At 53.2% G+C, this 13,598-nt stretch overlaps 1 protein-coding gene across 5 annotated transcripts in view; it reads right to left on the bottom strand.

Moving 5' to 3' along the window:
- Positions 1-1,768: 1,768 nt before the first annotated feature.
- LOC115401368 (cyclic nucleotide-gated cation channel beta-1-like) overlaps positions 1,769-13,598 on the bottom strand; it is a 26,287-nt gene continuing 14,457 nt past the window's right edge. For 4 of the 5 annotated variants that reach the window (XM_030109539.1, XM_030109783.1, XM_030109621.1 and 1 more), the window contains 7 exons: positions 11,510-11,577; positions 10,331-10,383; positions 10,124-10,243; positions 5,412-5,453; positions 3,207-3,287; positions 2,689-2,947; positions 1,769-2,437 (listed from right to left, as the gene is read on the bottom strand). In XM_030109539.1, coding sequence (XP_029965399.1) covers positions 2,219-2,437; positions 2,689-2,947; positions 3,207-3,287; positions 5,412-5,453; positions 10,124-10,243; positions 10,331-10,383; positions 11,510-11,577 — 842 coding nt within the window. In that variant the 3' untranslated portion in view covers positions 1,769-2,218. The remainder of the gene's footprint in view (positions 2,438-2,688; positions 2,948-3,206; positions 3,288-5,411; positions 5,454-10,123; positions 10,244-10,330; positions 10,384-11,509; positions 11,578-13,598) is intronic. The other variant, XM_030109863.1, reaches the window with a different exon arrangement.

Raw genomic sequence — 13,598 nt, 5'->3', positions numbered from 1 at the left:
CTGCAGTCACTACACCCTGCTGCCCGCAGGAGAGATCCAGATCGCTGACATTCAGGACTATGAGATCCAGGTCCAGTTTCATCCATCCGGCTCAGGAATAGCCCGACGCTCCAGACGGACAGCTTCATGTCCGCCACGGAAATATTTCACTAGTCCATCTGGGCAGCTGCTCTTCCGAATTGATTTCAGAGGCGGGACCTTCAAAACAATCCGTAGCTGGCGATTGGACGACCATTTGAACCAAAGAAGAAGACGACTGGACGACCGTTCTGATTGACACGCGACACACTCACCGCAGACCAATCCACACCAAGCCGCGGTGTGACGGAGCTCAGTGCTGCTGAGAAGCAGCAGACGTCGTTTCCTGACAAACAGACTTGAAGTCATGTTCTGTGCTCCTCTTTCAAAGAAGAAACTGAGTCGCTTTCTTAGAAAACTGCAGATGTCGCCATGTCCACGGAGATCGCTCCGCATGCCGCCATTGTTTTCAAACTTTTTCGAGTTTCCCGCTGTCGTCACGTCTTCTCGTCACTTCCGCTCCTCCCGCAGCTCCCGCCTCTTTCCCTGATTGGGCCGGTGACATTTGAACAGAGTGAAACCATTGGTCTCTGGAGCGCTGCAAGATGGATCTGCAGGATTTAGGAACTGCTGTGCCAGGTTCGCTCAGGAACACCTGACCTGGAATCTGCACTCTGGAATTTTGCACGTCGTCTGGAACAGGCTGAAGAAAGACTCTTCTATTCATGTTTGTATGAGTTTATGATTAGAGTTTGTTTTTCTCTATCTATATACCTTCTGTATTTTAATACACTTTTTATCATTACTTTTTATTCATTCGTTCACTTTAATTAATTGTCCTTTATCAACACTTATTGATTCACTCATCCATCACTCATGACGTTTCCTGTTGTGCTGGAACATCAGCTGACGGTCGATTGTGGGGATTGGTGTGTATCCTGTGTGTCGTGTGACTGTTCTGAATGCAAGTTGGTTTTTACACACACTGACGCTCTGCACACATGAAGCAATGAACGGATGAATAAAGTTCTTTGAATTGAATGGTTGATTTAAGGTGGAAAGGCTGTTTAAGGCGAAATGGCTGATTTAAGGTGGAATGGCTGATTTAAGGCAGAATGGGTGATTTAAGGTGGAATGGCTGATTTAAGGCAGAATGGGTGATTTAAGGTGGAATGGTTGATTTAAGGTGGAATAATGGATTTAATGGAGAATGGTTGATTTAAGGTGGAATGGCTGATTTAGGGTTGAATGGTTGATTTATGGTGGAATAATGGATTTAATGGAGAATGGTTGATTTAAGGTGGAATGGCTGATTTAGGGTTGAATGGTTGATTTAAGGTGGAATAATGGATTTAATGGAGAATGGTTGATTTAAGGTGGAATGGCTGATTTAATGAAGAACGGCAGATTTAAGATGAAAAGACTGTTTTCAGGTGGAAACACTGACTTAAGGTGGAAAGCCTGAGGGTCGTGTCATAAAGCCTTCTCAGCCTGAGCTGTGAGCTGTTGTTTTGTTTTGTGCTGGAATCTAACTTCACTGCTGGTTTATCACCTGTTGGTATCCAGCTTCACTGGTTGTTTGTAACCCCAATCCTGGTTTCAATCGTCACTGCTGGTTTCTAACCTGCTGCAATCTAACTTCACTGAACTCATTTGTGAGAAAAAAAGGATGTCGGTTTTAAATTGGATAAGTTTTTATTTCTGTTACAATCAGAACTGAACAAAAAAACTCTAAACTAAACTAACGGGACTAACTAACCTGAACCCGACTGAATCCGGGAAACAAACCTGAGGTACAGGAAGTCGACGGGCTGAGGAGAATAACTAGTTATCTGGATCAGACTGGTTAGAGGGAGTTAACCAGTGTGGAGGAGTCAACTAGTTAAGGGGGATAAACCAGCCGGAGGGAATGTTTGAGTTAACTTTAACTAGTCTCTCAAACCGATCAAGACACAACAGGACGAGTCGACTTAACGAGGTTAGTAGAAGGATCAGAGGTCAGCTGGAGGAAGAGGAGGAGGAAGAGGAGGAGGATGAGGAGCAGGAAGAAGAGGAGGAGGAGGAAGAGGAGGAGGATGAGGAGCAGGAAGAAGAGGAGGAGGAGGAAGAGGAGGAGGAAGAGGAGCAGGAAGAAGAGGAGGAGGAGGAGGAGGAGGAGGAGGAGGAGGAGGAAGAGGCACTTGCAGGTCTCCTCTAGGCTCTACTCAGGTGTGAGGGGGCGGAGCTTGCAGGGGCGGGTCTTGGGGGTGCTGAGCATGCTGGGAGCTGGACTGAAGGCCTTTGAAGCTGCTGCAGAGCAGCAGCGCCTCCTGCTGGAGCTCCTCCACCAGGCGGCGCAGCGGCGCGGGGGTGGGGCAGCGGCGCAGCCAATCAGCAGCCAGCGGCAAGCCAAGCAGGAAGCTCGAGACCGGAGGACAAACTGAGGGACGACAGAGGATGTTAGAGACAGAGAGAGAGAGAGAGAGAGAGAGAGAGAGAGAGAGTTCCCTCTCTCCTCCAGGTGAAGCTTTAGTTGTTCTCTGACAGAACATGTGGAGAACACGGAGTTCCAGATGTTCTCCAGATGTGATGAGGAGTGGTTCTCCTCAGCTGCTCTACATGTTCTGCTGGAGAACGCCGGGTTCTCTCAGAACCGCAGGTTCTCCAGAGGTTCTGTCAGAACCGGCTCACCTGCGGCGGTTCCGCGCTGCGCTCCAGCTTCATCCGTCTGCGGAGGGACGGTGGACAGCGGGACGTCAGAGACACGAGGGACACGGAACACGTTCTCCACCTCCGTCCGCTCACCTGGCCGGCGGAGGGGGGCGGGGCCTCCGCGGCTCCCGGCTGCGCTGTGATTGGCTGGGAGGCCGGGGTCTCCAGGTCCCGGTTCTCCGAGGCCGGTTCTGCGTCGGTGGAGGACGGGGAGGCGGGACAGACGTCCAGCAGGAGGCTGCGAGACACGAGACCAGAGACGGCTCAGGGGGGGGCGGAGCCGGCAGGTGAACGGCATGCTGGGAAACCAGCAGGAGCTGAAGCCCCGCCCCCTGAAGGATGGGGGAGGAGGGAGGGGCTCTGGGACCAACACATCCTGCAGACTGACTGGGACCAAGGCTCGGACCAGAACCGGGACCAGAACCGGGACCAAACCGGGACCAGAACCTCAGGATCTCATTGTCTGAGCGTCCCGGGTCTGGAGCTGCTTCACTTACACGGTGCCTTGCTCCCCAGCACAGCCTTTGGCTTCGTCGGGATTCAAACCGTCGTCGCTGTCGTCCTGCAGCTTCTGCAGCCTGAAGGCCAGGCAGCAAAGACACAAAGAGGCAAAGAGGCAAAGAGTCAGCTTCAGTTAGTGAACTACAGCGCGCTGCAATGCTACAGCGCTACAGCAGGCTACAGCACTACAGCAGGCTACAGCGCTACAGCAGACTACAGCGCTACAGCAGACTACAGCAGGCTACAGCAGGCTACAGCAGGCTACAGCAGGCTACAGCAGGCTACAGCGCTACAGCAGGCTACAGCGCTACAGCAGGCTACAGCAGGCTACAGCGCTACAGCAGGCTACAGCAGGCTACAGCAGGCTACAGCGCTACAGCAGGCTACAGCGCTACAGCGCTACAGCAGACTACAGCAGGCTACAGCAGGCTACAGCGCTACAGCAGGCTACAGCGCTACAGCAGGCTACAGCAGGCTACAGCGCTACAGCAGACTACAGCAGGCTACAGCAGGCTACAGCGCTAAAGCAGGCTACAGCGCTACAGCAGGCTACAGCAGGCTACAGCGCTACAGCAGGCTACAGCGCTACAGCAGACTACAGCAGGCTACAGCGCTACAGCAGGCTACAGCAGGCGACAGCAGGCTACAGCAGGCTACAGCGCTACAGCAGGCGACAGCAGGTGACAGCACTACAGCAGGCTACAGCACTACAGCACTACAGCAGGCTACAGCACTACAGCAGGCAACAGCACTACAGCAGGCTACAGCACTACAGCAGGCTACAGCACTACAGCACTACAGCAGGCTACAGCAGGCTACAGCGCTACAGCAGGCGACAGCAGGCAACAGCACTACAGCAGGCTACAGCACTACAGCACTACAGCAGGCTACAGCACTACAGCAGGCTACAGCACTACAGCGCTACAGCAGGCTACAGCAGGCTACAGCGCTACAGCAGGCGACAGCAGGCGACAGCACTACAGCAGGCTACAGCACTACAGCACTACAGCAGGCTACAGCACTACAGCAGGCTACAGCACTACAGCACTACAGCAGGCTACAGCAGGCTACAGCAGGCTACAGCAGGCTACAGCAGGCTGCAGGCTACAGCAGGCTACAGCGCTACAGCAGGCTACAGCGCTACAGCAGACTACAGCAGGCTACAGCAGGCTACAGCAGGCTACAGCAGGCTACAGCAGGCTACAGCGCTACAGCAGGCTACAGCGCTACAGCAGGCTACAGCGCTACAGCAGGCTTCAGCAGGCTACAGCGCTACAGCGCTACAGCAGACTACAGCAGGCTACAGCGCTACAGCAGGCTACAGCAGGCGACAGCAGGCTACAGCAGGCTACAGCGCTACAGCAGGCTACAGCAGGCTACAGCGCTACAGCAGGCGACAGCAGGCGACAGCAGGCGACAGCACTACAGCAGGCTACAGCACTACAGCAGGCTACAGCACTACAGCACTACAGCAGGCTACAGCACTACAGCACTACAGCAGGCTACAGCACTACAGCAGGCTACAGCACTACAGCACTACAGCAGGCTACAGCGCTACAGCAGGCGACAGCAGGCGACAGCACTACAGCAGGCTACAGCACTACAGCAGGCTACAGCACTACAGCGCTACAGCAGGCTACAGCAGGCTACAGCAGGCTACAGCGCTACAGCAGGCGACAGCAGGCGACAGCACTACAGCACTACAGCAGGCTACAGCACTACGGCACTACAGCAGGCTACAGCACTACAGCAGGCTACAGCACTACAGCACTACAGCAGGCTACAGCACTACAGCACTACAGCAGGCTACAGCAGGCTACAGCACTACAGCACTACAGCAGGCTACAGCAGGCTACAGCACTACAGCAGGCTACAGCACTACAGCAGGCTACAGCACTACAGCAGGCTACAGCGCCACAGGACACTGTAACGACACCACAGCGCCTCCGTCTCCCGTCCAGCAGCGCCTGTCTCTCTGTGGGAGACTGGAGGACCAGCTGCTGAATCAGTCCGACTGTAACCACTTTTAGCATGTAGCATGTAGCATGTAGCAGGTAGCAGGTAGCAGGTAGCATGTAGCTGATGGAGCGGACTGACACTATGATTCTCAGTGTGGTTCGGTTCCGGTGGGTGTCGGTCTGGCAGGATCCAGATCCCCAGAACCAGAACCTCATCCCCTGTTCTCTGGCAGCGCCACTCACTCCGGGTCGTCCTCGTTCTCCTCCTCCAGGATGTTGGGCAACCTGTGGAGAACAGTCAGACTGACTGACGGAACCCGGAGAACAGTCAGACCGACTGATGGAACCCGGAGAACAGTCAGACCGACTGACGGAACCCAGTGTTGTAGTCGCGACCACCTAAACCGAGACTGAGACCAGTCAAGACCGAGACAATACTAACGCTGAATCCCATTTCACCCCTTGGTCCTCCCCCTCAGCCCCCCCTCGTGTTGTGTGTTCAGGTGTAGGGCAGGAGTGTCCCGACTGTCATCATGGGGGGGGGGGGGGGGGGGGGGGGGGGCAGTCCCCCCTCCAAAAGGAGATTCTCGACAGGCTCACTCCAAACGCGCGCCCGGCTGCCTGGAATAAACTCGTCTGTAACTAAAGAACAATTCAACACGTCTTCAACACAGCATTGTCCTGTTATTTATGTCACATTAGCAGCTGGGGAAACCTGTCTCTGTCCCCCGACTCAGAGACACACTGCAGGACAACAGAGGACGGACGGCAGCAGATCTTCCTCTCCTGGTCTTCCAGTGTGTGTCGCTCTGGAGCAGAACACACACTACCAGATTCTGTCAGAGGATCGGTTCCTCTCTCTTCCAGATCTCGCGGAGTCCAGCGTGACTTTGTGCGTTTCCCTTCGTTCCTGTGTTTACGTTCATCTCCACTTTCAAAAACAAGTGGAGAACTCCTTCATCCCCTCAGTTCATTCACTCATATCGGTATCGATATGGATTGATCATTTTCTTGTTTTACCTCCACATTTAATAATAATGCAGCTTATTAATGTGTGTGTGTGTGTGTGTGTGTGTGTGTGTGTGTGTGTTTAATTACTGTTGACTCCAGAGTGCAGCAGTAGAAATAAGTTATTAGGAACAATCTGTGACAAATAAAATCTACTTTTTTAAATCACCAACTCTCTTAAATCCTTCTTTTTGTCCTCGGACTGGACGGTTTAAAGTAGGGATGCACCGAAATGAAAATTCTTGGCCGAAACCGAAACCGAAAAAGAAAAATGAGGAAACTAAAACCGAAAACCGAAAGCCAAAAGACCGAAAGAAATGAATAATTATTAGCCTATATTCCTCAGGGACATTCTTCAGGGACGATCAGGTTCATCGGATTAATCACTGCATCCAATCAGGTAGGAGACACCAGAACAGCCAAGACGCTCTGACAGACGTTTGGGTTTTTAGAATTCAAATAAATCTGTTAAAAATAATTCCCCTGAATTTTCCTAAATATGTGTCTTGTATGTTTTTCAGAAGCAAATAAGGTCCTAACAATGACACACATAATATTACAAAGCATTTATACCTCCAAAGGCCAACAGCGTCTCACAGACCGCTGATAAAAAAGACGCACTTCGTGGGGCTTTTTTTCTGCGATTGATTTGTTTTGGTTCATATGCAGCATCTGAACAGGGAGCAGCTCTGACTGCAGACAGTCAGACAGACGGCCACAAATATCAACCAAATCCCAAAAGAAAGACAACAAAAAGAGGCATGACGAAGAGATATAAGGTGGAAGAAGCTTTAGCAAGGAGGTCAGTGAGGTCAGTGAGGGGGGGGTCGGCAGGACAGCAGGAGCTGCAGCGTCTCCAGAGGGGCCAGTTACAGGTTCAGGTAAAATATTATATCCTCCATCAAAGTACAGCAAACCAAGTGTTTCTCGTTTCCAAAAATTAATTTCTGAACGAACATATTTTCTGAATAAATCCCTTTGTCCTGTGGAGCCTGCAGTCCCACAATCAAATGAGCAGGGTGAGGACGGACGGTGTGGGGGGGTCCGTCCTGGGGCGCAGCCGGGGAGACTTATTTACTCATTTTAATATGTTCTTGATTATTACTGACGGTTAATAATACAACTATTGTGTGTGTGTTGGCGTGTGTGTGTGTGTGTGTATTAGGGAAACGAGTGCGCGGAGTGTGAGTCAGAGGTGACGCTGCGCAAATGCGCACCGTAAAAAGTTAAATACATTTTAAAACCTGATTTGAGGCATTAATACAGCAGACATGAGGCATTACGAGGTTTGCTTTAGCATTTCTGCCACGTCAGCACCAATTATTTTGGCCGTGTTGTTTCGTGATTTTTTTCTTTCGGCCAAAAGCCGAAAATACACTTTTGAGCCATTTTCTGCCGAAAAATTTCGGTGGCCGAATTTTTGGTGCATCACTAGTTTAAACCAGAACAAAAACGTTGAGATTTGATTAGAAACAGTTTCATTAAACGTCTCATTTTACGCTGCGTCGCTCAGAAGGCACGGAGTCAGCGGAAAGCTTTTGTTTTGTTTTGTTTTTTCCCCTGTTCTTCCGTGACGGTGAATAACGGAGCTGAATGAAAACACTGGGATCACTGCCGGACTGGCGCAGATGAAGGAATCAGATGTGGGTTTGGGTCTGAATGGAGGAAATCCAGTTCCTGAGGATGAACCTCGGACCCTCTGCTCTGCTCAGGAGCTCTGGCTTTTCTGTCTCACCGTCACATAATGAATATATTTCACTGATATATATTCACGTCTCCAGGCAGCTGAAACCGGATTTTTTTTTCAAAGCGGCGCATTGAAGGTGTTATGGGTGATTATTCTTTCCGTGATTTTGCGGGTGGATCATCTGAACTATTGGCTCGCCGCCATGTCAGTCGATCTGGTGAAGACGCTTCTGTAAAGACGTTCGGCGTGCTGGCGCCTGGCCAGCTCACCTGGCTGCGCGTGCGGACGAGTACTGAATCGCCCCGTGAGCTTCGCGTTCAACCATTCGTTGTTGTGCTGATTTCATCGCATCTTTAGGAAAATCTGCAACGGCGGCGGCGGCGTCCACGCACAGGTCAGTGGTATTGGCTCGCTCGCGCTCGCTCGCTCCCAGCATTTGCGGGTGGGATGGTCTGGCGCGTGTGCGTTTTTCAAAAAGCAAGTCACAGACGTTTGGCTTTGACTTTTTGAGAAAACCCATTACACCTTTAACCCCTGGTGACGGAGCTGTTCAGCCAATCGGGGAGCTCTATTCCGAGCTTGTGAACAGGTCGGCTCGGCGCTCCACACACCACAGGATTTACAATCGGAAATATTCAACATGTTCATTTTCTACGATCTGCCCTTCCGACGCCTCCAGAGCGGCTCCGACCGGAAAACATCTCTGAACGCCAGGAGGACCGGGCCGAGCTCATGAGCAGATCCCGACCGGCGGACCCTGTCAGCTTCAGTCGGGAGGAGGGGATCGGGGGGAAACTCGGCCGATCATCCTGCAGTGCGGGGGGGGGGGGGGGGGGGGGGGGGGGGGGGGCTCAGCACAGAGACCAGACCGAGTGAAACTGTGGTCGAGCGCGAGACCAGGTCGAGGTCTTCAAAAAGTGGTCTCGAGATTGGGACCGATCTCCAGTACGACAACACTAGTAGATCCCTGTTCCTGGTAGATCATCTAGTCCCAGTAGATCTCCTGTCATAAGTAGATCATCTAGTCCCAGTAGATCCCCTGTTCCCAGTAGACCATGTAGTCCCAGTAGATCCCCTGTTCCCAGTAGATCATCTAGTCCCAGTAGATAGGGGTCAGGGGTCGGGCGCTGGAGCCCCAGTATTAATTGACCCTTGATTTCTCCTGGTGTGGACGCCCCACTGGTGGAGTTTTCCCAAGATGCTCAGTGCTATGCCGCGTCTCCTCTGTTCTGTACAAATTAATGGGAGAGTGTGTGTGTGTGTGTGTGAGTGTGTGTGCGTTCTTGTATTTCTATCCTTGTCGGGGCCAAATGTCCCCACAAGGATAGCAAAACGTGGAACGACGTGCCTTGTGGGGACCTTTTTCCGGTCCTCAGTAGGAGAAACAGTGTTTTCTTGACCATGTTGTTGTTACTGAAAAAAGTAAAAGTGCAAAAACATTTCTTTAGGGTTAGGCTTTGTTGTGGTGTGGGTTAGGGTTAGGGTAAGGGTCAGGGTTAGGGGCTAGACATGAATGGGAGTCAATGGACGGTCCCCACAAGGATAGAAATACAAGACTGTGCGTGTGTGTGTGTGTGTGTGGTGCATACTGTTTGATGGCGCGGTTTTTATTCTTTTTGTTTTTACGACTGTTTTTACTGTTCAGCACTTTGCGTTGTTTTATCAATATGAAAAGTGCTCCACAAATAAAATCTGATCTGATCTGATCTGATTTGATTTGATTTAGATCCCCCGTTCCCGGTAGATCCTCCACTCACACCAGATATTCCACTCTCAGTCGGTCTCGCTCTTTCAGTAGATCCACCCCTCCAAACAGATCCCTCCCAGTAGATTCCACGGCCCCTCCCCACTGGAGAGAACCTCGCTGCTGGATTAGTCCTGATCCAGTTCAAAATCTGAACTGAGCTCATCCTGATCCAGTCCTGATCCAGTCCTGATCCAGTTCTAATCCAGTCCTGATCCAGTCCTGATCCAGTCCTGATCCAGGACCAACCCCATCACTTCTGTTTTTCCACAGCAAGAAAACAATCAATAAACACAATTGAGGACCAGGACCAGGACCAGGACCAAGAGAAGGTTCAGGACCAGGAGAAGATCCAGGACCAACACCAGGACCAGGAGTAGAACCTGAACCAGGACCAGGAGAAGGTCCAGGACGAGGAGAAGGTCTAGGATCAAGACCAAGACCAGGAGAAGGACCAGGACCAGCACCAGGATCAGGCCCAGGCCCAGTGCAGACCAGAATGCGGTCCAGACTTACTGCTCGTTGTCTGGCAGCGTTTCCATGACGATCCGGGCCGAATGCTCCGCCTCCAGCTGCCGCACCGCCTCCTGCGCCGCCCTGCAGGCTGCCGCCTCCGCCAGGCGGGCCGCCTCCAGCCTGGAACCGGACCGGACCGGACCGGGTCAGACCGGGTGTGTGTGTGTGTGTGTGTGTGTGTGTGTGTGTGTGTGTGTGTGTTCTCACCGTTCCTCCATGTGACCTGCTTCCTCCTTCAGGGAGCCCGGAGGGTCCGAGTTCTGGAACCAGAAGAAGATCAGAGTCTCATTCTGGTTCTGCGACAGTCCGTCCCCCAGTCCCCCGTCCCCTGTCCCACGGCCCCCTGTCCCCCAGTCCCCCGGCCCCCTGTCCCCCAGTCCCCCATCCCCCAGTCCCCCGTCCCCTGTCCCCCGGTCCCCCCGTCCCCTGTCCCCCAGACCCCCGGTCCCCTGCCCCACGGCCCCCTGTCCCCCGTCCCCCTGTCCCACGGCCCCCTGTCCCAGAACCAGAACCAGCCACGGTTCTGGCCGGGTAGAACACGTCGTCGTTCTGAGGCGCTGATTGGCTGAACAGCCGTCAGTCGGAGTAGCCGACGCCCCCTGCTGGGCGGGGCCGGGTCAGCTGGCAGTTCAGGCGCTGTGGGGGCGGAGCTACGGCGTGACTCCGCCTCCTGCACCTGGTTCCTGAAGGTGCTGCTGGCGTCCACAAGGGGACGGGGGACGGTCAGTCCGTCTTTCCGTGATGAGGACGAGCGAGGGACAGCGGGGACAGCTCCGGGACGTATAGGGCCGCGGGGGACGGAGACACGTGGACGATTCACCGTCTGTGAAGACAGACGCGGGACGAGACCGACCCGGGACCAGGCGGACCAGCGGCTCAGGCGGCTGAGTGGGCGGAGTCAGGACGCCGTCCACCAGTCTCCACCGGTATTCGTCCCTGACGAAGACGCCGTGTCCTTCAGCAGCGGCCATGGCGTCCTCTGGAGGACCACGTCCCTCCTGGTCCTTGACGGAGGCGTCCCCTGCCGTCCTGCTGTCTTCCCGGCCGTTACCGTGGCGACGGTCTGTCCGTCAGCCCGCCCTGCCGCCGGGGGTGACCCCCCACAGGGACATCCTGTCCCCCCACCAGGTCCCGTCTTCAGGTCCTCAGAGCGAAGAACTTCCTGATGGTCTGAAGTCTCCTGGTCCCAGGAGATCTTCTCAGAGTTCCCCTGAGAACCAGGACCTGCTGGTCCCCTGAGAACCAGGACCTGCTGGTCCCCTGAGACCTGGCTCTGGGACCCGGTCTGGCTGCAGGTCCTGCCAGAGTCCGGTCCGGTCCTCAGCCCCGCTCTGGATCAGCTGATCGGTGTGTGTCCTCTGAAGTGTGACGATCAGCTGGACTCACCTGGACCTGGTCCTCCCGGTCCTCCACGTCCTCCAGAACCAAGTCGGTCTCCTTCTGCATCGGGCAGACTGGAGAGGAAGACCAGATCCTGAGTGAGTGTGTGTGGAGGGTCAGGAGGGTCCAGAGGGTCTAGAGGGTCCAGAGAGTCTAGAGGGTCTAGAGGGGTCCAGACTAGTGTCATGGGAGGAGGACTTGGTCCAAGTGGGTCTTTGTTCCAGAGAATCTCTGATCTGATCTTGATCTGAGTCGGTTCTGCAAATCAGCTGATCAGAGATGGACCAGAGTCCAGGACCCCGAGTCCATCAGACCATGGAACAGGTCCTCTAGAGTCCTCTAGAGTCCTCTAGAGTCCTCTAGACCAGTGTTTTCAAACTTTTTAAACCAAGCACCACCTCAGAAAAAATCAGGCTTTCCAGTTCCACCATGAGGACCAGCTCCTGTGTGCGGACGGCAGTTTGTCCTTTCTGATTGACCGTCTGGAATGTTTCTCACAGCCAGGTTTCTCGGTCCGCCTCGCTGATCTGCCTTTCATTGGTACTGCAGCTGACTGGGCAGCAGGTCTGGGACGCTTTTATGTTGGGTTATATATTTATGTTATGTATGAATGTGAACCGACTGCAACTGAATCTCCCTGCAAGGGACGAATGAATAAACTGAAACCTGAAATCCTCCCTCTCTCTCCCTCTCTCTCCCTCTCTCTCACATCCTCCCTCTCTCTCCCTCTCTCTCCCTCTCTCTCCCTCTCTCTCACATCCTCCCTCTCTCTCCCTCTCTCTGTGGTCAGCTTCAGCTTCAGCTTCAGGTTCAGGTTCAGGTTCAGCTTCAGGTTCAGCTTCAGGTTCAGGTTCAGGTTCAGCTTCAGGTTCAGCTTCAGGTTCAGGTTCAGCTTCAGCTTCAGCTTCAGGTTCAGGTTCAGCTTCAGCTTCAGGTTCAGGTTCAGCTTCAGCTTCAGCTTCAGGTTCAGGTTCAGCTTCAGCTTCAGCTTCAGGTTCAGCTTCAGCTTCAGCTTCAGGTTCAGGTTCAGGTTCAGGTTCAGCTTCAGCTTCAGGTTCAGGTTCAGCTTCAGCTTCAGGTTCAGCTTCAGCTTCAGGTTCAGCTTCAGGTTCAGGTTCAGGTTCAGGTTCAGCTTCAGGTTCAGGTTCAGGTTCAGCTTCAGCTTCAGGTTCAGGTTCAGGTTCAGCTTCAGCTTCAGCTTCAGCTTCAGCTTCAGGTTCAGGTTCAGCTTCAGCTTCAGCTTCAGGTTCAGCTTCAGCTTCAGGTTCAGCTTCAGGTTCAGGTTCAGGTTCAGGTTCAGGTTCAGCTTCAGGTTCAGGTTCAGCTTCAGCTTCAGCTTCAGGTTCAGCTTCAGCTTCAGCTTCAGCTTCAGGTTCAGCTTCAGGTTCAGGTTCAGGTTCAGCTTCAGCTTCAGGTTCAGGTTCAGCTTCAGCTTCAGCTTCAGCTTCAGCTTCAGGTTCAGGTTCAGCTTCAGCTTCAGGTTCAGGTTCAGCTTCAGCTTCAGCTTCAGGTTCAGCTTCAGGTTCAGCCTCAGCCTCAGCTTCAGCTTCAGCTTCAGGTTCAGCTTCAGCTTCAGCTTCAGGTTCAGCTTCAGCTTCAGGTTCAGCTTCAGCTTCAGCTTCAGCTTCAGGTTCAGCTTCAGCTTCAGCTTCAGCTTCAGCTTCAGGTTCAGCTTCAGCTTCAGCTTCAGCTTCAGCTTCAGCTTCAGGTTCAGCTTCAGCAGGGCTGCCGGTTGTTTTCTCCTCCGGCTCTAAACTTCTTTTCCTGTTGGAGCCACGTCTGTCGAGTTCTCGGACCTCTCATTGCACCTCTGCACGCTCATGACGTGAAGCTGAGCTGGTCTAATTGTAGAGGACGTACGTGCGCTGCTCCGTGACTGAACGTGAGCACGTCGCAGTCCAACACGACATCTCAGAAGAGAAAACCTGAATGTGAACTACAGTGGAGTTGACGCGTTTTAATTTGAACTTATGTATTTTGGTGGTATTATTTGTTTCTGAAAGTTTTGACTTTTAACTAGGGATGTGCGAGTACCGATACCAGGTATCGGTATCGGGCCGATACTGGCCTTATTTCAAGGTATCGGGTACTCGTG

Source organism: Salarias fasciatus, chromosome 1, assembly GCF_902148845.1.
Source record: "Salarias fasciatus chromosome 1, fSalaFa1.1, whole genome shotgun sequence".
Taxonomy (NCBI): Eukaryota; Metazoa; Chordata; class Actinopteri; order Blenniiformes; family Blenniidae; genus Salarias; species Salarias fasciatus.
Note: the sequence above shows the minus strand (reverse complement) of the source record. Positions and strands in the feature narration are given on the sequence as shown.